This window comes from Podarcis vaucheri (assembly GCF_965113315.1).
Source record: "Podarcis vaucheri genome assembly, chromosome: 15".
Taxonomy (NCBI): Eukaryota; Metazoa; Chordata; class Lepidosauria; order Squamata; family Lacertidae; genus Podarcis; species Podarcis vaucheri.
In genome coordinates this window covers 1763917-1783891 of record NC_138753.1, presented here as the reverse complement: position 1 = coordinate 1783891, position 19975 = coordinate 1763917, and the positions used below count along the sequence as shown (strand labels likewise).

Here is a 19975-nt window from a genome sequence, read left to right as displayed (position 1 = left end):
TGAAGCACATTGTGTGTAGTCCACAGGGTCCGTGGAGGGGGGGGCTGGGGAATGGGGGGGAATCCACAGCATGTGCAAATAATCACCCTAACACCTGTGGGGGCATCTCTGCCTCTGTAGGCACTAACAAGGAAAGGAGAAAGACGGGACTCTCTGGGTTTGCTGCAGGAGGAGCAGAGATCTGCAGTGGGTGGATAGATTTGGGTCTCTCTCCCTGCAGGGGTTGCTACACAAGGGTGGGGTTGCCATATCTTAGACTGTGTTATCAGCTGGGCACTCCCCTCTCTTGCAAGATGATTGCCAGAAATTTACTAAAATTCAGGTAAATTCAATTTGTATCTTGCCCTTCCTCCCAAAGGAGCCCAGGGCGGCAAACGCATCTGTGATTTTTTTTTTAAAAAACCATTCCAGATAATAATAATTCTAATAGCGAAAATGCATTCTGAAACAGTTAAAAAACGTACTCCCAGCCCGTGATTTGGGGAATGCCAGGAACAGTGTTGTTTGGCCAACAACACAAATATTCTATAATGCCTCTTGAAAGTCAGCAGAGAAGCACGCCTCACCAGGGAGGGCATTCTGCAGATTGGGAGCCACCACAGAAAGGCACTGCCGTGGGTCAACACCAGCCAGACAGCCCCAGTGTATGAACGTCAAAGCCATTCAAGAATAAAAAAATTCCTTCCAGTAGCACCTTGGAGACCAGCTAAGTTTGTTACTGGTATGAGCTTTTGTGTATGGGGGGATCTGCTGCAGTCGTGAGCAGAGGATCCATGGTTCCCCTTCCTTTCCTCCTCCGTGGTTACAAAGCATGGATCCACATGGATCCTCAGGATTTTTGCATTGGGCTACTCCAAACTCACTGTCAGATCACATGTCTGTGGCCACAGCATGAACCACAAAAATCATATATCCACTATTTCGTTTAGAATATTTTTCCCTTGTTTTCCTCCTCTAAAAACTATGTGCGTGTTATGGTCTGGTGTGTGTTATAGAGCAAAAAATACGGTATATATATATTTAAATCTAAACCAGTGAAGGCTTAAGCTCAAAAGTAAAACCACCTCAGCTGCAGTTACAAATAGAAAAAGCCAGGTTTCCCCAATCCCAGTGAAAGCGTGATGAGAAAAAGGGCCCTTTAAACCTGCTATACAGGTAAACAGAGCAGAGCAGTCCAGGGTGGGGATGATGCTTTCATAATTGGGGAGTCCTTTGGGGAGGATGTGTGTGTATGTTGGGGGTTGTACCCAGAGCAGGGCAGCTTCTTTGAGGGCAACGGTGGCCTTGGCTCAGCATTGCCTCCTTCAAATACCCGGCCCCTCTTGCCTGGCCCCAAGATGCAACCCCCACCCTGGAGTCCCGTCTTTCCTCCTTGGCAAATTCTGGTGTTCTCTTGCTCTCTGGTAACCACCACCTTTGTGTGTTTGCTGTCCTACCTTTATTTATCACTGTTCAGACTGTCTTTGGAGGTTATGACCATCCTTTGTCGCTGTGAGAATATTGAGACGTCGGAGGGGGTCCCACTGTACGTAACGGGGGTCGCACAGGTAATAATCTGCCCGCTTCTAACCTCTTGTCCCTAACCGGTCTCCTTCTCTCCATTCTTTCTCACGCAGCGGCAGAGCAGCAAGCAGCGACCGTGGCGGCACAAGGACTTGAGTGCTTGCTCTTCTTAATATATGTTTTCCTTTCTCTAGCGGCCGCTCTCGGCACCAGCCCTTTCTCCTTCGCCTTCCTCCTCCCCCTTGTCTCTGGCTCTTGCTACCTGCTGTTGCACCCCATGGTAATGGAGAGAGAGGGAGAGAGAGAGAGATGCATGCAAAAGCTCTTCCAAAATTCTCACAGGGTTCTGGGAACGTGGCTAGCATCCGCTCGCCCACCCCCTCCGCCTGCCCCCCTCGCCATTGCCATATCCGCCTGCTTCACCAGCCTCGCACAGGGACAGGAAGGCAGCTCTGGGAGAGAGGGGGGGGGAGGGACCTAGGATCCTACCCCTTAGGGACATAGGAGACTTCCTGGGCCAGTCCCAGAGCAGGCTGTCCTCTGGCACCTGAAACGTGTCAGGAAAAATACATCCCCTGCCCTCCCCTGCCAAGGGCAGATCGCCCTGAGCTGGATGCACCAACCTCCTGACTCACTGCAAAGCCCCTTCCTGTGTCCTGTCCCTGATTGACAGCAGCTCTCCAGCGTTTCTGGCAGAGAAGGGTCTTCCCTGCCACTCGCCCTTCTCTAAGTTTGGGAGGCTGCCTCCATGCAAAACAGGTGCTCTGCCCCCCCCCCCGTCAGCAGTAGGGTGTTTGGCTGGCCAAGTCGACTCCGGGAGCTGAACACACCACCCATCAGGTGAAAAGCACACACCTGCCAGGTGCGTTTGCTTCTCCGAAGCTTCAATCCCAACCTCCCCCCAGCCAGGGCTTTGCTTCCAGCATCCCTGACCATTGGCCATGCTGGCCACCCACCCTGATGGGAGTTGGGAGTCCAGCAACAATGGCAGGGCACCTGGCCAGAGGAAGGTTGATAACAACTATACCCGGTCCCTTTCTCTTCCCTCCAGGGACATAGTATAACCGTGGAGGGAATCAGATGTTTCCACTTAGGCAGCAGAAGGCCCTCTGTAATCTGTGCCTTCTGTAGTACCTGCAGCTCAGCTCATAGGAACAAAAGCCAGGCCAAATGGGGGGTGGCTTTTAAATCCTAACTCCCCAAAGATTTTCCTCCACCTCGGAGGAAACCCAATATTTCCCCCGCATCTAGACAGTCTCCAAGGGTGACCCCAGCACACTACAGTAGCCTAGCCTCAACCTCACAGGGGGTCCTTCCTTGCCTTTTGATGATGCTCAGGTTCATAAACCAGCCAACATCCCAGGGGCCTTTTTCAAAAGCCTGCTTCCTCAGTCCTTTGCCCAGGCAGCTTCCAATGCTGACCTTCTGTGTAGACACCCTAGGGTGCTTCAGGCAGGCAGCTGTCCTTCTGAGGCCTGAGAAGCAGGAGGGGCCCCCCTTCTTCTGGGAGGGGAAACCTCTCAGTGGGGCCCCGTTGTGTTTACCTGATCCATGTGGCTTCAAGGCTTTTCTCCACCAGCTTCCAACACAGCCAAGTGGCCCACGTTTTTTAGGGGTGGGGGAGGGAGCCCCCTCTAATTTTTTGGCCAGGCAGCCGTACATCTTGCATCTGCATTACCTGGGAGAAAAGCAGCAGGTGGCCCCGAGCCACGGGGGAAGAGAGCTGAGCCTGTTACCTGGAAACGTGCCAATGTTTTACGTTTTTTGGCAGGATTTCCCTAGAGATAATGACGTTACAGCCCAGGTGCGAGGACGTAGAGACGGCGGAGGGGGTAGCTTTAACTGTCACAGGTGTGGCCCAGGTACAGTAACTTGAAAACACCTCCTTTCAGGAATGCATGCCTCTGTAACCCTTCCTGGTCTCTCCCTCCCAGGAGGCCGCTCTAGCCCAGGGGAGCAAGAGAGGCGCTGTCTGCTCTGAAAACACCCACCGGCCCTTTGTTCGATAGCTGATTCTCACCCCCCCCCTCCACTGTCAGTTCACCGCTGCATGGTCCCCCACCCACGAGGCCCTTGCTTCTCTCCCACCTGGGCAGCAGAGGGCGCTGTCGCCACACGCACCCCTGCTCCTGGGCTGCTGCACTGCCACCCTCCGTCCGAACTCATGCTGGTCTGGAAGATTTCTTCAGTGTTTTCTCTCCCCACATATGCAAATGTTCTGATGGTGGCAGGCCTGAAACCACAAGGAGCTACTGTTTTTCCTGGAGGGCCTCTTTGGAGCAGAGTGTGGTGAGCTGGCCCCACCCACCTCTGTGTCTCTGTTGTTCCCCAAAGGCGGTAGCTAGCCAAAAACCAACAACCTTGCCCCAGCTTCTGCTGCTTCCATGGACCCCTCCTGGGTGGGGGTCCCCTTAGGTTTGGCCCAGTCATCTGGTCTACCGCAGGGATGGCGGCACACCTGTTGCCCACCAAAAGTCACTGGGCTACCGTTACCCCAGACCATTGGCCAGAGCTCCAGACCTGGCCCAGCTCCTGAGCTGGTGCTTCGTCCACCCTCTGTCTCTGGAGTGCCGCTGGGTGCAGGGTCATCGCAGCAATGGAGCCATTTTGCAGCCAGAAACACCTCAAGTTTAGCAAGACACTCAGCCCCCCCCCCCCGGGCAAGTACCAGCTAACTCATTCTGAGTCTGGTTTTCTGCAGTTTTCTTCCATAGGCAAGCACCCACAAATGCCAGAGGCACAAGCCCCCTTTAAAAAACGGGTGTGAGGCTAAGGGCCTTCTTGGTAGAGGCGTCCGCCCTCACATCGGATGTCAAACAGATAATGAACTATATTAATTTTAGAAGATCTCTGGAGGCAGCCCTGTACAGGGAAGTTTTTAACGTTTGAGGCTTTATTGTGTTTTTAATATTGTGCTGAGAACCACCCAGAGTGACTGGGGCAACCCAGACAGATGAGTGACCTATAAATAATAAAAGTATTATTAAATTATTATTACTTCAGCCATGCTTGTCCAGCAGGAACTTCCCTTGAACAGGGACCTGAACATTGTGGCTAATCTCCACGGTCTTATTGGGAAGACGAAGGGAAGGTCCGTAACTCAGTGGGCAGAACATCCGCTTTGCATGCAGAAGATTCAGCCTCCACCTGCATCTTCAGGCTGGAGAGAATATCCCAGTCTTGAAATCCTGGAGAGCCATTGCTGCCGGTCAGTGCAAGCAGTACTGAGATCGATGGACCCAGGGGTCTGAGTCTAAGGCAGCTTCCTGTGTCCCTGCGGTGTTTTGCGAGGCGATCCCCACCGTTCACCCCACCCCACCCTGGCCCCTTTTATAGTTCCAGGAGGGGAAAGTGGCAGGGTGAGGCTGGGAGCTTCCCAAGAGCACCCTCCCGTCTTATTTTCAGGGAATAGGGACGTGGATTTCAGGCAGGCTGATAGAACAGGGGGCTGGAGATTCAACTGATGGCGTCCCATCAGCGGAAGCCCTGCCCAAGGACTGGCGCAATGAGGCTTCCACCCCCCTCCTTTCCCCATGTTCCCCACCCCAATTGGCTCTTGGAAGACTGGTCAAGAAAACCCCCAAAACAGCGCAGAGGAGAGCAGGGATTGTTCAGTGGGGCAAGTAAATATGCTTGCCCTGGTGGAAGTTTCTCCTTAATAAGGCACTGGGATTCCTCCCATCACATCTGTCTCCTCTCCCTTTTTCCCCCTGTCATTATTTTTGAGTTTTCTCTGGGGTTGTGCGATGTGGCGATGAACTCCTGGCTTCCCCAATTAAAACAGCTGTAGGATTTTTATTTTTTAAAAGTTCATTGCCTTCATAATCCCAGCTGTGTTAACATTAATAAAGCCTCTATCTCCTGCTATTTTACGTATATTTTATTAAGCCTGCTGGCCAGTTCACATTTTTAATTCGTTTTTTTATTTTTTAAAAAACCCTCCTCCTGGGAATGTTTTTTTTTTGCTTTTTCTTTCTGTGCCATTTGGGTGCATTCTCTTTCCTACCAAACCAGACGAGAGAAGGAATTTTGAGGTTATATCTGATGTTATTTCTGCTCAGAGTACAGGAACTGAAGTGACAGGAATGACTGAATGAGATGCATCAGTTTAATAGGTCTGTTCTGAGCAGAATCTAGTTGGCTAAGACCCTTAAAGGCTAAAGGAGGCGGGGGGGGGGGGAGAGACTTGAACCTTAGGAGCGGCCCCAGGATGGGAGAGTGAAATTATGTCCAGCCTACACAGACATACAGGCTTCCTTCCTTCCTGGTGGATAACCTGCAGAGCCCAGTACAGACCCCCACCACCCAAACTTCCCTGGCTCATTTTTTGCAGTTGGGATAAACAGCTACCCCCTTCCTGCCGATCTCAAGCAGCGCTTGCAATCCCCAAACGGAATAATAAGCTGAAACGGTTACAAGAGAGGCCTGCTGGCTTTGCACCAGCTTGTACCATCCACTGAGATCCAGCACCGAGGGCCTTCTGGCGGTTCCCTCATTGCAAGAAGTGAGGTTACAGGGAACCAGGCAGAGGGCCTTCTCAGTAGTGGCGCCCTCCCTGTGGAACGCCCTCCCTTCAGATGTCAAGGAAATAAGCAGCTATCTTCTCTTTAAAAGACATCTGAAGGCAGCCCTGTTTAGGGAAGTTTTTAATATTTAATGCTGTATTGTTTTTAACACTCAATTGGGAGCCGCTCAGAGTGGCTGGGGAAACTTGGCCAGATGGACGGGGTATAAATAATAAATTATTATTATTATTATTATTATTATTATTATTATTATTATTATTAATTGTGAAAGAGAAAAGCACTCAGGTGATCTGGCTGGCCTGTTTACCCTCGAGAGCTGCCAGTTTTAAGGAAATGACTTTTCAGGAAAGAGGGGGTGGGTGGGTGGGTGAGAGAGCAGAAGCAAGTTTGGATACATTCTGACATGATGATGCCAAACCTTCTGAATTGGTCGTGCGGGGGTGCTTTTGAGCTCCATGTGCAATGGGTTGTTGCCTCCCTCCGGCAGGAGCGAGAGGGGGGTGGGCTCCTGGTTTTGCTTACTGCAGGTGGGGGACCTTGTGGCCCTCCAGCTGTTGCTGGCCTCCAACTCTCAAGTTTCCAAGGGAATGATGGGAGCTGGTGCCCAGCAACATCTGGAGAGGAGTGGCGATGCCCCCACCCCTGGCTTACAACATGTCCTCCTCTTGGATGCAGAGCTAGGGTGCCGGGACCCCCAGAACTCATGGCCTTGCTGCTTTGAGGCTGCTTCCTCTGGGGCCACTGTTGGTTTGCTCTCCAGGATCAGGAAGCGATGCAAAGAGTTTTAAAATCAGGCACAGGGCTCCCCTGCAGCCTGCCTCCTAACAGAAACTCCCGGTTTGCTGCTGATGGGTATGAAGAGGGCTCCTGGTGACCTGATCCTTGTGGGGCCGAGCCGAGCCCCCGCAAGGGTGCCCCAGCGGTCACAGGCTCTGCTTCTGTCACTAGCCTATCACTTCGATGACCGTATTGGCCCCTTCGCGGCTCACGTCAAATGTCTTCTTCTTTTCTCTCTCTCTCTCTTTGCCTGCAGGTGAAAATCCTGACTGAGAGGGAGCTTCTCGCGGTGGCTTGTGAGCAGTTCCTGGGCAAGAACGTGCAGGACATCAAGAATGTGGTCCTCCAGACGCTGGAAGGGCACCTGCGCTCCATCCTAGGTGGGGGGGCGTGGCTGGGGGGGCACCCTCTCTTGCTTCGCATAAACGTCTGGAAATAAGCGGCTGCAAGGATTGGTGTTCCCAACACTGTTTCAGTAGCATTTTTTTTTTTGTCAAGAGGGAAAACATACGTAAAAGCAACTGGGATATTAAATGCAATGTTACATATATTTAACTGCTTGGTCGCATTCAAAATGTCGTAAATACACAGGTGGTGCTTTTATTGTGTGATGTAGACTGTTCTTTAATCTGAGGCAATGGCAGTCTTCAACTTCTTATGGAAGAGTAAGGGAAGCTGTGGTTTCTACAGTTCTAGCCTGCATCAACAGAGGTCTTGTGTCCAGGTCGAGGGAAGTCATAGTACCCCTCTATTGTGCCTTGGTCAGACCACACCTCAGGTACTGTGTCCAGTTCTGGGCACCTCAATTTAAGGCTGGAAGGTGGGCAGAGGAGGGCAACCAGGGTTATCAGGGGCCTGTAAACTAAGCCTGATGAGGAGCAGTTGAGGGATTTGGGTATGTTTAAACTGGGAAAGAGGAGCTGGAGAGGAGACAGGATAGCCACCTTCCAATATCTGAAGGGCTGTCCCATGGAAGAGTGAGCAAGGTTGTTTCTCCTGCTCTGGGAGGTAGAACTCGAACCCATGGTTTCAAGTTACAAGAAAGGAGATTCCTACTAAACATCAGGAAGAACTTTCTGATGATAAGAGCTGTTCGACACTGGGATGAATTCAGTTTCCTTAATGGGAGGTTTTTAAGCAGAGATTAGATCAGTGTTTCCCAACCTTTTTTGGGCAAAGGCACACTTGTTTCATGAAAAAAATCTCGAGGCACACCACCATGCCAGATGGGGAAAGGTCACTTTTTACTTATGTAAAAAAAAATAAAAAAATAGTAACAGCATAGAAGGTAGAGAAGGTAGGACTCGAACCAGTGGATTCACGTTACAATAAAGATTTTGACTAAACATGGGAAAGAACTTTCTGCTGGTAAGGGCTGTTCAACAGGGGAATGGTCTCCCTCGGGAGGTTTTTCCCTTCTTGGAGGTTTTTAAGCAGAGGTGGGATGTCTGTCTGCCATGGATGCTATGGCTGAGATTCCTGCACTGCAGGGGTTGTACAGTACTGGATAGCCCTGGGGATCCCTTCCAACTCTACGATTCTATTAGGATCCCTTTTATAAAAGAGAGAACTTTAATGGCACGGCCATTATTTATTTCGGCTTCTCCCAACGGTGCCACGAAGGATCAGAAAAGCTGAAGAAGAGACCCTTCCTCAGAGGAGGCGGGAGACCACCGGACCCGCCGAGGAGGGGAATCCGGCCGCCTTTCCCTCCAGAGCTTCGCCTTTTGCCCCGGCCAAGTTGCGCCGAGGGCGCCTTGCGGGCTCTGCGTGGCTTCAGGCGGAGCCTAGGAGCCACTTCCCAGCCTGGAGGGCAGGCTGTGCGCGGACCCCGCCACTCTCGGGGCGCGACCCAGACCCGGCTGCCTTCCACGGCCAGCAGAGGTAGGCCGCCGGCTTCTAACCCGGCGGAACTGGGGCGTCCCGGGCGCAGCGCCGCGCTCCCCGCTCCTCCCGCCCCGCCCCCTTCTCCCGGGTGCCCCCTCCCTCCTTTGTTCTCCGGAGCCCCGCCTCCCCCTCTGCCCCAGCTCGCCTATTGGCTCACGCAGCCGCCACTCAGGTGGGGGCCCGCTTTGGCCCCGTTCCCCGGCCGCCGAGAGAGAGTGGGAGCGTGCGGGGCTGGGCTGGGCGGCCGGGCGTCTCCTTCCCTGCGCTGCTTCGGCCGCGTCTGCAGCCGCCGCGGGACCAGGCGGGAGGCCAGTCATGCCCAGACACTGCCAGCCACTCGGAAGGAGCCGTCGCTCCGCCGGGCAGCGCCTGCCTGCGCGCCCCTCGCTCCCTGCGCCGAGGATGGCGGGGGCGCCGGGCGCAAGGCAGCGCCGGGGCTACTGGGCAAGCGGCAGATGCTGATGCAGTTTGGGGAATTCCTGTCACAGGGAGCAAGGCAGAAGCGGATGACGGGGCACGTTCCCCGGGGGAGCGGGGCCGGAGGATTAGCCCGACTCGCCCGACTCCCTCCCACGGCACACTAGGCAACGTCCGGCGGCACACTAGTGTGCCGCGGAACACCGGTTGGGAAACACTGGATTAGATGGCCATCTGTCATGGATGCTTTGAGATTCCTGCCTTGCAGAGGGCTGGACTAGATGACCCTTGGGGTCCCTGAGCCAACTCTACTGTTCTACCGACTCTACAGGAGTATCCCTATTTTCCTGTTGTAAAGAATTTTTTAGATATATTTAGTGAGTTTTATCAAGCGTTCGCACATTGTAGAGCATGTTGGAACGATGTTTGTGGGTTTTCCGTGCTTTGTTGCTTATTGATTATGTCAGGGCATTGTGATTGCTTGCAAATAGCTAAGGAATGTTTTTCATTCCCTTCAAATTGCTTTTACATACGATTCCCCTGAGCACCCTTCATAAATTACACATCCCAAGATCTTTAGCGGGGAAGCCATGACCGTTGGAAGCAGTATGATGGCTGGTTTCGATGTTTAGTGCAGATGGGATCTTTCTTTCTGCTCACTTGGCTTGGTAGAAGCACATGCCCTACGGGCGTCTCCTGGACTCCCTCCTTCGTAGCCACTTTGCCACCATCTTGTCTTCTGCCTCCCCCTTCTGCAGGGACCTTGACCGTCGAGCAAATCTACCAGGACAGGGACCAATTTGCCAAGCTCGTGCGGGAAGTGGCGGCTCCTGATGTGGGCCGGATGGGCATTGAGATCCTGAGTTTCACTATCAAGGTACGAGCCGCGTCCCTTTTTGAGTTAGCCCTCGCTGCCTCCTGGGGGAGGGAGTTCCGAGTCTTAACTCTGCACTGCTTGAAGAAGTGCTTCCATTTATCTGCTCTGACCCTCCAACCTGCAGCTTTGTTGGAGGCCCATGGGTTCTAGGATTAGGAGAGAGGGAGGAAAACCTCTATCCAATGTCTCCATGCCAGACATCATTTTATATGCCTCTCTTCATGTCTGATCATCCCGTTTCAATACCCCAGAAAGGCCTTTATTGCTTAGTGGATTATTCAAATACATAGGAAGCTGCCGTACACAGAGCCATCTAGCTCAGTGCTGCCTGCACTAACTGGGAGCAGCAGCTGTCCAAGGGGTCTCTCCCAGCTCTACCCTGAGATGCCATTGGGGATTGAACTCGGGGCCCTCTGCATGCTACACAGGGGCTCGGATGCTGAACTGCGGCCCTAGATCTCGGAGAGGCAGGGAAGTTCCCGGTCTGCATTCCTGTCCGCTGAGCTACGTCTCTCTCTCATGTTTCCTGAATGGAGCAATTTCTCTCCTCCCCGTGCAGGATGTCTACGATAAAGTCAGCTACCTGAGCTCACTAGGGAAGACCCAGACCGCCGTGGTGCAGAGAGACGCCGACATCGGGGTGGCTGAGGCAGAGCGAGACGCCGGCATCCGGGTACGTCAAATGGCACAGGAGGAGAGGCCCGTCTTACGCTCCTGCCCAGGCTCCAGCGTCACTCTGAGCGTGGTCAGCTGACCTCTGCCTTCTGACTGTTTTCCTCCTGCAGGAGGCAGAATACAAGAGAGAAATGCTGGATGTGAAGTTCATGGCGGACACCAAGGTAGCCGACTCGAAGCGTGCCTTCGAAATGCAGAAGGCCGCCTTCAGCCAAGAGATCAACATAAAGGTGCGTGGAGAGGGTTGGGACTCAGAGGAGCGCTTTGGGGCTTCGGTAGAAAGGACTTTCTAACTTCTGGGGTGGGTAGGTGTAGGATAAATCAGCCAGAGTGTTCACCAACCACCAAGGTGTTTGAGAAATTGGTTTGTCTGAGATGGCTCCGCATGGCTGCTGCCTGCCCACAGCAGAGACACAATACTGGGTGTTGTGCAGGCAGGATAAAAATTGGGAAGTGGTTTCGGTAAGCTAGACTGGTGACTGGGAGCGGCCGCCGAGACCATATAACACCGGTCTTGAAAGACCTGCATTGGCTCCCAGTACGTTTCCGAGCACAATTCAAAGTGTTGGTGCTGACCTTTAAAGCCCTAAACGGCCTCGGTCCAGTATACCTGAAGGAGCGTCTCCACCCCCATCAGTCTGCCCGGACGCTGAGGTCCAACGCCGAGGGCCTTCTGGCGGTTCCCTCATTGCGAGAAGCAAAGCTACAGGGAGCCAGGCAGAGGGCCTTCTCGGTAGTGGCGCCCGCCCTGTGGAACGCCCTTCCAGCAGATGTCAAAGCGATAAACAACTACCTGACATTCAGGAGACATCTTAAGGCAGCCCTGTTCAGGGAAGTTTTTAACGTGTGATATTTTACTGTATTTTTGGTTTTTATGGAAGCCGCCCAGAGTGGCTGGGGAGGCCCAGCCAGATGGGCGGGGTATAAATAATAAATTATTATTATTATTATTATTATTAAAAGGGAAGAATAAATAGGTTGTGGAGCGGAGACCTGGAAGAGGAGGCTAGTTGAGTTCCAGGCCCCAAGTTCCAGGTGTTAATATTAGTATAGAAAGCCTTTAACAACTTGAGACCAGCTTACCTGTGAAATCACCCTTTCCCGTATGCACCCACTCAACCTGCTTTGATTGGTGGAACTGACTCTGTTACAGGCACTATATATGCCCTGTTCTGCATTTGTAAGAACTCAGTCTTTTAGTGGGGCAGCACCTACACTTTGGACCTCCCTGCCTATTGACACCAGGCAGGCAAGGAGTCTTCAGGCCCCTGCTAAGAATTCTTGTTTTGACAAGCCTGCACTGACGTCTAGACACCTGATGCAAGTTCTAATCTGCTTTTAGTCTATAGTCCATTGCAACTTGAAAGTCCTAAGTTATTGTGGTTAATTCTTTTTATTGATAATTATACTGTTTTATTTTTTTTTGCAAACTGCTTTGAGGTTGTTGTTTTTCACAGTTAAGTGACATATAAGTTAAAATGAATTTACAGTTTGCAGAGAGGGATTGGGGACATCATTGCACAAGGACAGGGAAATCTAGGGTGCCCCAAGCCTCAGAGTGACTTAGAGGGCTCATCAGGACGAAGTGGGGGCTTTTTTTGACCGCAGACCGTGTCACCAACTTGTGGCCCCTTCCCCATCTCTTTGCAGACGGCGCAGGCCCAGCTGGCCTACGAGCTGCAAGGAGCCAAAGAGCAGCAGAAGATCCGCCAAGAGGAGATTGAGATTGAGGTGGTGCAGCGCCGGAAGCAGATTGATGTTGAGGAGCAGGAGGTCATCCGCATGGACAAAGAGCTCATCGCCACGGTCAAGTTACCAGCGGAAGCAGAGGCGCACCGCATGCAGGAGATTGCCGAGGGAGAGAAGTGAGTGGGGGTGCAGCCAGAGGGGCCTGGGGATGTGTCCCCAAGTAAAGCTTCCCGTGGACCCCCCTGTGATCACTTTTGCTGCGTGGAGGGTCTGGAAAGCCCCTGCTCTGAGCCACCGCTGGAGGAGGCGTCCCACTCTTAGGCCTTGTGTGCCCCACATCCTAGGGGAACATCTCTGACCAAGCTCTCTCTCTCTCTCTCTCTCAAGGGTGAAGCAGGTGCTGATTGCTCGGGCCGAAGGGGAGAAGATCCGCAAGATCGGAGAGGCGGAGGCCCTGGTGATCGAGGCCATTGGCAAAGCGGAGGCTGAGAAGATGAAGCTCAAGGCAGAGGCCTACCAGCAGTATGGGGAGGCAGCCAAGATGGCCTTGGTCCTGGACGCCCTGCCCCAGGTGAGGAGGCTGATGGGGATGGGAGGGAAGAGCTGTCTGCCTGCCTCGCTCTCTCTCTTCCCCTGGGGCCTGTGCCTGGATCCTGACACACTGCCTTCTCTCTGTCCCTCTCAGATTGCCGCCAAGGTGGCCGCACCTCTCTCAAAGGTGGATGAAATCGTCATCCTCAGCGGGGAAAACAACAAGATGACTACGGATGTGAACCGGCTGCTGGCTGAGCTCCCTGCGTCCGTCCATGCCCTCACGGGGGTCGACCTCTCCAAGGTGAGGCAGGTGGGGCAGGCCGTGGTGTCTGCCTGCCCTTTGAAATAATACTTTTTTTAAAAAAAGAAATGCCGCTTTTAATTTCTGCTTCTTTTCTTAACTGGAGCTCACAGCAGACGGGCCATTGGCCTGATCCAGCAGGCCCTTCTTTTTTTAATACCAGAACTCATTGGAGCCACCCGTGAAGCTGAATGCTGGGGGGTTAAGGAGGGACGAAAGGGAGTCCTCATTCTCACAGCATACTCTTAAAACAATGGCATTGACGGCCACACAACATTCAGTGTTAGTGCTCCAAACGGGTGGCTTTGTTTTTATTATTAATTAATTTCTATACTCCCTTCATCCGAGGATCATAGGGCAGTTTATAAGATAAAAACATCAAAATACGTAGTATAGTAACAAACAGAAATAATGATCGCCCCACCACACGAAGGAATGTTCTTGCCTGGCACCTAAAGCTATGTAACAAGGGCAAGAGGTGAGCTTCCCTGGGGAGAGGATTAAGGAATTGTTTTGGAGGATGTGGCTGTTGGGTACCAGCCACAGTGCCCCTGTGGCATTGCTGGAGACAGTAAATGGCCCTGAATGCCTGTTCCTGGGGATTGCAAGTGGGGAGAGTGTTGCTGTTGCGCTCGGGTCCAGCTTAGATGTTTCCTACAATAGGCGTCTGTTTGGCCCCTGCGAGAACACAAGTTGGACTGGGCTGATCCTTTGGTCTGATCCAGTCAGCTCTTCTGATGCTATTTGCATTTGGATACATTCTAAGCTTCCACAACCAGATGGTTCCCAAGCTTAAGGAGCAGTTTTTTGCCTACATTTGGGTGCCATTTTGAATTCCAGCGACACTGCCGATGAGTTCCAGGCTCAATTAAAGCCTCAAACGGTCAGGACTGCAGTACCTCAAGGAGCGCCTCTCCCCATAAGAACCGACCCAGACCCTGCAATTGTCATCAGAGGCCCTTCTTTGTGCACCTCCTCTGCAAGGTGTCCGGAGGGTGGCGACACGAGAACAGGGCCTTTTCTGCGGTGGCTCCCTGGTTTGTGAGATGCTCTCCCCAGGGAGGCTCCCCTGGCGCCTTCATTATACACCTTTAGCTGTCAGGCAAAAACGTTCCTCTTCAACCAGGCCTTGGGCTGATTAATATTCGACAGCCTTTTAAATGTGTGGGGCTTGTTCCTGTTTTGTCGTTTCTGTTTTAACTATTTATTTGCGCTTTTGTCCTGAGAACCTTTGAGGGAAGGGTAGCATATAAGCAAGTAAGAAGCTACGGGAAGGAGGAAACGGTCCCTGACTGCCTTTGTCCACCCTCTCTTCTCCCCCGCAGATCCCGCTCATTCAGAAAGCGACCGGAGCCCAGGCCTGAGAGGAGGCCAGCTGGTGAAGAAGCCCCCTCTCCTTCCATTTATGCACTTCCCACCGACTGCGCAAACACTGCGAGCTCCTCTTCATCCGTGGAGACGGTGGGGGCTACTCTCGGGTGCCTTATATCTTTTTCGGAGGATCTGAGCGGGGGGCGTCCCCGCTAGTCCTTGCATTTCCAAGAGAGGTTTCCTTCTTTTGAAACCCCATCCCCGCTCTGTGTCATGCTAGCCAACACTTTCTCCCCTCTCTTGTCTGTGCTCTTGCAAAGTCTGTGCCTTGACCGACCGCTGCGCCGTTCTCGGGGCAGGGGGGACGCACCCCCAAATTGGGAGGAGGCCCGACGCTGGGCCCTGCTGCCCCAGTTGAGGAGAACTTCCCCCTTCCATATGCTTTTGTGCTGCGGAGGAAGGGCGCTGATGGCGGGGGGGGGGATCCCTGGCCACTGCCCCTCTCGGTGCCACCGGCGGATTGAGATTGAGCCATATCTGCCAGTGGGGTGCCCTGCGGTCCCTGCACTCTTGGAGCTCCAAGGGGGGCAGGCGGCGGAGGGTGGAGGCCGCCATATTGTTACACGCCCGCTCAGCCCAACCCCTTGCCGGGACCTCAAGCCATGAGCACCCGGCGGGCGTCCCCGCAGCCCAGGGCCAAATCAATGCCACGACCTCCCGTTCCGCAAACGCCATGAACATATCTTGCTCGCCATCAGTCCGAATACACAACACACACAGTGCCTGATTTCTTCGGTGGTCCATCACGCCTGCCCTGCATCTACAGTTGGCAGGAACCTCAAGAACCCCTCTGGGCATCCTGCCTTCTGCTCCCCTGTCTTGCAGATGCCCGCCAGGCCGTGGTCAGCCTGCGTATGCTCCTGGGGCTCCTTCACCCACCCCTCCAGAACTAGGAAGGGAGAGGAAAGAGACGTGAGACTCTGGCAAACTGCTTGTCTGCTTTCTCCCTGAACCGTGGAAGAGAGGGAGCCGGTCTTGTATCCTAAGATGGGAATTTCAAAGCAGTCCCTCCCTGCCCCACTGGCGAGAGGCCCTGGAGCCCATTGCCTGGCATTACCCTGGGGTTGTCATTACCTTGTGCGCACTAGAATGGAAGGCACTTGCCTTCTGCACCTCTTGTCTCGCAAAACACGGCCCCCTCTCTTTCCCTCTCCTCTGTGCCGTAGAGATCCCCTTCTCCCTTTGCAATTTGCTACGCAGTGCCCCCACCCTCCAGATATAAACATGGCTCCATGACAGTTTGGGGGAGGTGCAGGAGGGCAGTGGAAGGCGCTCCCCCCCCCTTTGCAGGGTTTCTATGCACCTTCCTCCTCCCCAGTCTGTACTGTTCACACAAACGTCTGTACTGTTTATTATTCTTACATGTGAAGCGTGCCTGTTTGCTCTCCGCATGCGGGGGGGGGGTGTTTATCCCAGCCATGCTTTCTTGCAATTGCCTCCTGTGCAGGCTGCTGCTGCTGCTGCATTTCAGAGCCGCCGCCCCCCCCCTCACTTTTTATACCCCACCTAAGTACTGTGAAGGAGGTGGGAGGGTGCCAAGTTCTTTATTTTTCTTTTATTCGGAGCAGGATCTGCGTTTGTGCCGCCAAAGGTTCAGTGTGGGGAGGCAGCAGAGGGGTTATTTGGGGGGGGGGCGTTTCTGGAAGCTTGGGTGGAAGTGAGGGGCTCTTTGGGGCCCAAGCATGTTCCCCCCACCCCCCACACAAAGGCCTGGGAGGTGCCCCTCTGCCAGTTTTCAGGGAGAGAGCACTGGATTCCAGTCCCAATTTTACCTTCCCTCTTCCCCCCACCCCACGTCACCTTCTCTCCTCCCCCCCCCACGCCACGCGTTCTCTGCATGGATATGTGGTGCATGACCGCCTGTGCCAGGATTCGCCGGGGGCCCCGTGTGCATCCCAAGTGTGAAATAATGTACAATAAAAAGTTATTGTGACCTCACCAGGCCGCCTTCGTCTCGTCTTTTTCCGTCCTGGTTTCCAAAGAGGAATACGGTGCAAGCGGGGGCCTCTCTGGGGTGGTGGGAACCCCACTGCTGCTCTTGGGAGTTACAGGGGGCTCTCCCCTTCCCACCCTACCTGCTGTGGGTCTCCAGGCATGGCTCTGCTTATTATCACATTTCTATCCTGGGAGTCATTCTGGACTCACCGCTGTCCATGGAGGCACAGGTCAATTCTGTGTCCAGGGCGGCTGTCTACCAGGATGAGACCCTCCCTGCCCGCAGACTGTCTTGCCAGAGTGGTGCATGCTCTGGTTATTTCCCGCTTGGACTACTGCAATGCGCGCTACGTGAGGCTACCTTTGAAGTTGACCCGGAAACTGTAATTAATCCAGAATGCGGCAGCTACTGGTGACTGGGAGTGGCCGTCGGGACCACATAACACCGGTCCTGAGAGATCTGCATTGGCTCCCAGTACGTTTCCGAGCACAATTCAAAGTGTTGGTGCTGACCTTGAAAGCCCTAAACGGCCCAGTATACCTGAAGGAGCGTCTCCATCCCCATCGTTCTGCTCGGACACTGAAGTCCAGCACCGAGGGCTTTCTGGCTGTTCCCTCGCAAGAAGCCAAGTTACGGGAACCAGGCCAAGGGCCTTTTCGGTAGTGGCACCCACCCTGTGGAATGCCCTCCCACCCGATGTCAAAGAGAACAACAACTACCAAACTTTTAGAAGACAGCTGAAGGCAGCCCTGTTTAGGGAAGCTTTTAATGTTTAATAGGTTATTGCATTTTAGTGTTTTGTTGGAAGCCACCCAGAGTGGCTGGGGAAACACAGCCATATGGGCGGGGTATAAATAATAAATTATTATTACTATTATCCCACCTTTTCTTCACAACAACCCTGTGAGTCGGGTTTGGCTGAGAGACAGCGACTGGGCCCAAGCTCACGCCCAGGGAGCTTCGTGGCCAAGTAGGGATTCGAACCCTGGCCTTTCCCAGGTCCTCATCTGACTGTCTGAACTGCACTGGTTTCTGGAGGCATCGAAAGGCGTCCCATTAGCTTCCTGGGAGCCTCTGAAGTTGGCATTTCTATTTGGGTGGCTTTTGAGGCATGCCTGGTGTCCGAGGAGTGGGCTGCAGCAGGGCCAGCCCGGCTTCCTTGTCCTGCAGATAGGTTTGCCTGGGAGGAGACGCTTCTTTAGCCCAGGAGGAGGAGGAGGAGGGCTGGTGTCTGAGATGAAGCGGAGGGGCTTCAGATAAGGCCAGGGCGCGGCCCCTTTCCCCCTTTTCTTTTTTGCCAAAGGAGGCTCGGCTTCTTATCTGCACACCACAGACACCACCCTTGAGCCGCCTCCTGCTGACGCATCTCTGCAGCAGGGCAAATCTTTGGACTCGGGGGCGAAGGGAAGGAGCTTTGTGTGACAGAGAACCCTAGAAAAGTGGGGTGGGGAGCGAATGCCAGGTGGCGATGGCCTGGCACAAAACAAGTGCCTTTATGGATAGAAGCTGGCTATGGGCGAGAATGGGTATGGCCAGGTACAGCTTGACCTCTCTCCCCAGGAAATATATGACTACCCAGACCCTGAGATCGTCTTCTGAGACCCTCCTACATGTCCCTCATCCTCAAGAGGTCCGGAGGGTGGCAACACAAGAAGGGCCTTTTCTGCAGTGGCTCCCTGACTCTGGAATGCTCTCCTCAGGGTAGTTCGCCTGGCACCTTCATTATACACCTTTAGCTGTCAGGCAAAAACATTCCTTTTTAACCAGGCCTTTGGGTGATTGACATCCTATGCCCTTTTAAAATGTGGGGTTTTGGGGGGGGGTATTGTTTTTATTTTGATTATGTATTCTGTGGTTTTATATTTTGATTTTATTCTGTGAACCACCCTGAGATAGGGTGGTATATAATTTAAAAATAAAAATGGGGCACTCCTAAGAAACACTCCTCCCTGTATGGCATCTCTCCTCGCAAGTAAACACACTTTTTCAAGAGACTTCAGTCTGAGTTGCTTCCAGACATTTGAGCACTTGTCCCCATACATTCGCACCAAGTTTTGAGGCAGTGTGTATGAATACCATTTTTAAAAAAACATTAAAAAACGTGGGAAGAAAATGCAACTGAAAAGCTGGCTGTTAAAATCAAATTAGCCTGAGGTCTAGTGCCCACAAAGGCCTTGGAGTCACAATTTAACAACTCCTAAATTCTATTAGGAACGTGGGTGATCCCCTAAGGTCAAATGAATATGGGTGTGCAGTTCAGTTTGGGGTCAGGAACCTTTTTCAGCCTGAGCGCCACATTGCCTTCTGGCCAGGGTGAGTGAGGCCAGAGGCAACAGTGGGCAGAGGAATGAATGCAAAAATTACCTTCATACAGCAGGCTGGTTTCTATGCCCGCATTTGCACACCTCTCCAGGCAAGTGCACAATTCCTGGACCGGGAAAATTTGGCCACAATAGTTCATGCAATGGCAACTTCCAAGACTGGATTACTGCAATGCGCTCTGTGCGTAGCGTCCCTTAAACCTGATCCAGAAGCTGCAGTTGGTGCAGGATGCTGCAGTCCGATTGCTGACAGGAAGGAAGGCCTTGTCAGCACATAACTCCTGTGCTTGGAGATCTACACTGGTTGCCAATTTGCTACTGAGCCAAGCTCAAGGTGTAACTATTAGTATAAAAGGTAAAGGGGCCCCTGACCATTAGGTCCAGCCGCGGACGACTCTGGGGTTGGGGCGCTCATCTCGCTTTACTGGCCGAGGGAGCCGGCGTACAGCTTCCGGGTCATGTGGCCAGCAGGACTAAGCCGCTTCTGGCGAACCAGAGCAGCGCACGGAAATGCCGTTTGGATTTGAACCACCGACCTTCTAATTGGCAAGCCCTAGGCTCTGTGGTTTAACCCACTGCGCCACCCGCCATTCCACTCAGGAGGTTTTCCTATAACACAGACCAAATTCCTTCAAAAGCTTTAGGTGACAAGTTCCCGCCAGCATCAGCTTTCTGCAGAGGAGACCCACTGAAATTAATGGACGTGACGCTGGGTGGGCCCTCTAGCCTGGCCCAGCAGGGCTCTTCTGAATGAATGGGTGGCTACCTTTCCCTGTCCCGCCTGCCCTCCATTTTTGCAATCTACATGGCCAGGTTGAAAGGAGCCCAGATGCCTCCCGCGTCCAATTCCATCTGGCTGGGCTGGGCCCCCGATAACAAGGCAGAGACATGTGCAGCCTTAATCGGTCCCTGACAGGCAAACCTTCCAGGAACCGCCACCCCTGCGGACAAACAAGCTTGCATCAAGTCAGCTTTTGCAGGGCCTCAGACAAGAAGAATGCGTTCCATGGGCCCATTTCTCTGCCTTGACCATTGAGGTGGCCCCCTCTTAGGAACATGCACACAAAGCTGGTGGTCTGCCTGCCCCCCAAAAATAAAGCAGTCCATATGGTTCTGAATCAAGGGCTGTTTTCAACAGGGACAGAGGGAGTGTCGGATCAA

The 19975-nt window shown here is 53.1% G+C and overlaps 1 protein-coding gene across 3 annotated transcripts in view; it reads left to right on the top strand.

Moving 5' to 3' along the window:
- FLOT2 (flotillin 2) overlaps positions 1-16495 on the top strand; it is a 29649-nt gene extending 13154 nt beyond the window's left edge. Inside the window, exons 3-12 of one of the 3 annotated variants that reach the window (XM_082201879.1) lie at positions 1457-1525; positions 3275-3365; positions 7063-7186; positions 9869-9987; positions 10547-10660; positions 10773-10892; positions 12313-12527; positions 12739-12922; positions 13037-13186; positions 14512-16495. In XM_082201879.1, the coding sequence (XP_082058005.1) occupies positions 1457-1525; positions 3275-3365; positions 7063-7186; positions 9869-9987; positions 10547-10660; positions 10773-10892; positions 12313-12527; positions 12739-12922; positions 13037-13186; positions 14512-14550 (1225 nt within the window). In that variant the 3' untranslated portion in view covers positions 14551-16495. Of the gene's footprint in view, positions 1-1456; positions 1548-3274; positions 3366-7062; positions 7187-9868; positions 9988-10546; positions 10661-10772; positions 10893-12312; positions 12528-12738; positions 12923-13036; positions 13187-14511 lie in introns of all 3 variants that reach the window. The other 2 variants (XM_082201877.1, XM_082201878.1) reach the window with 2 other exon arrangements.
- The last annotated feature ends 3480 nt before the right edge of the window (positions 16496-19975 follow it).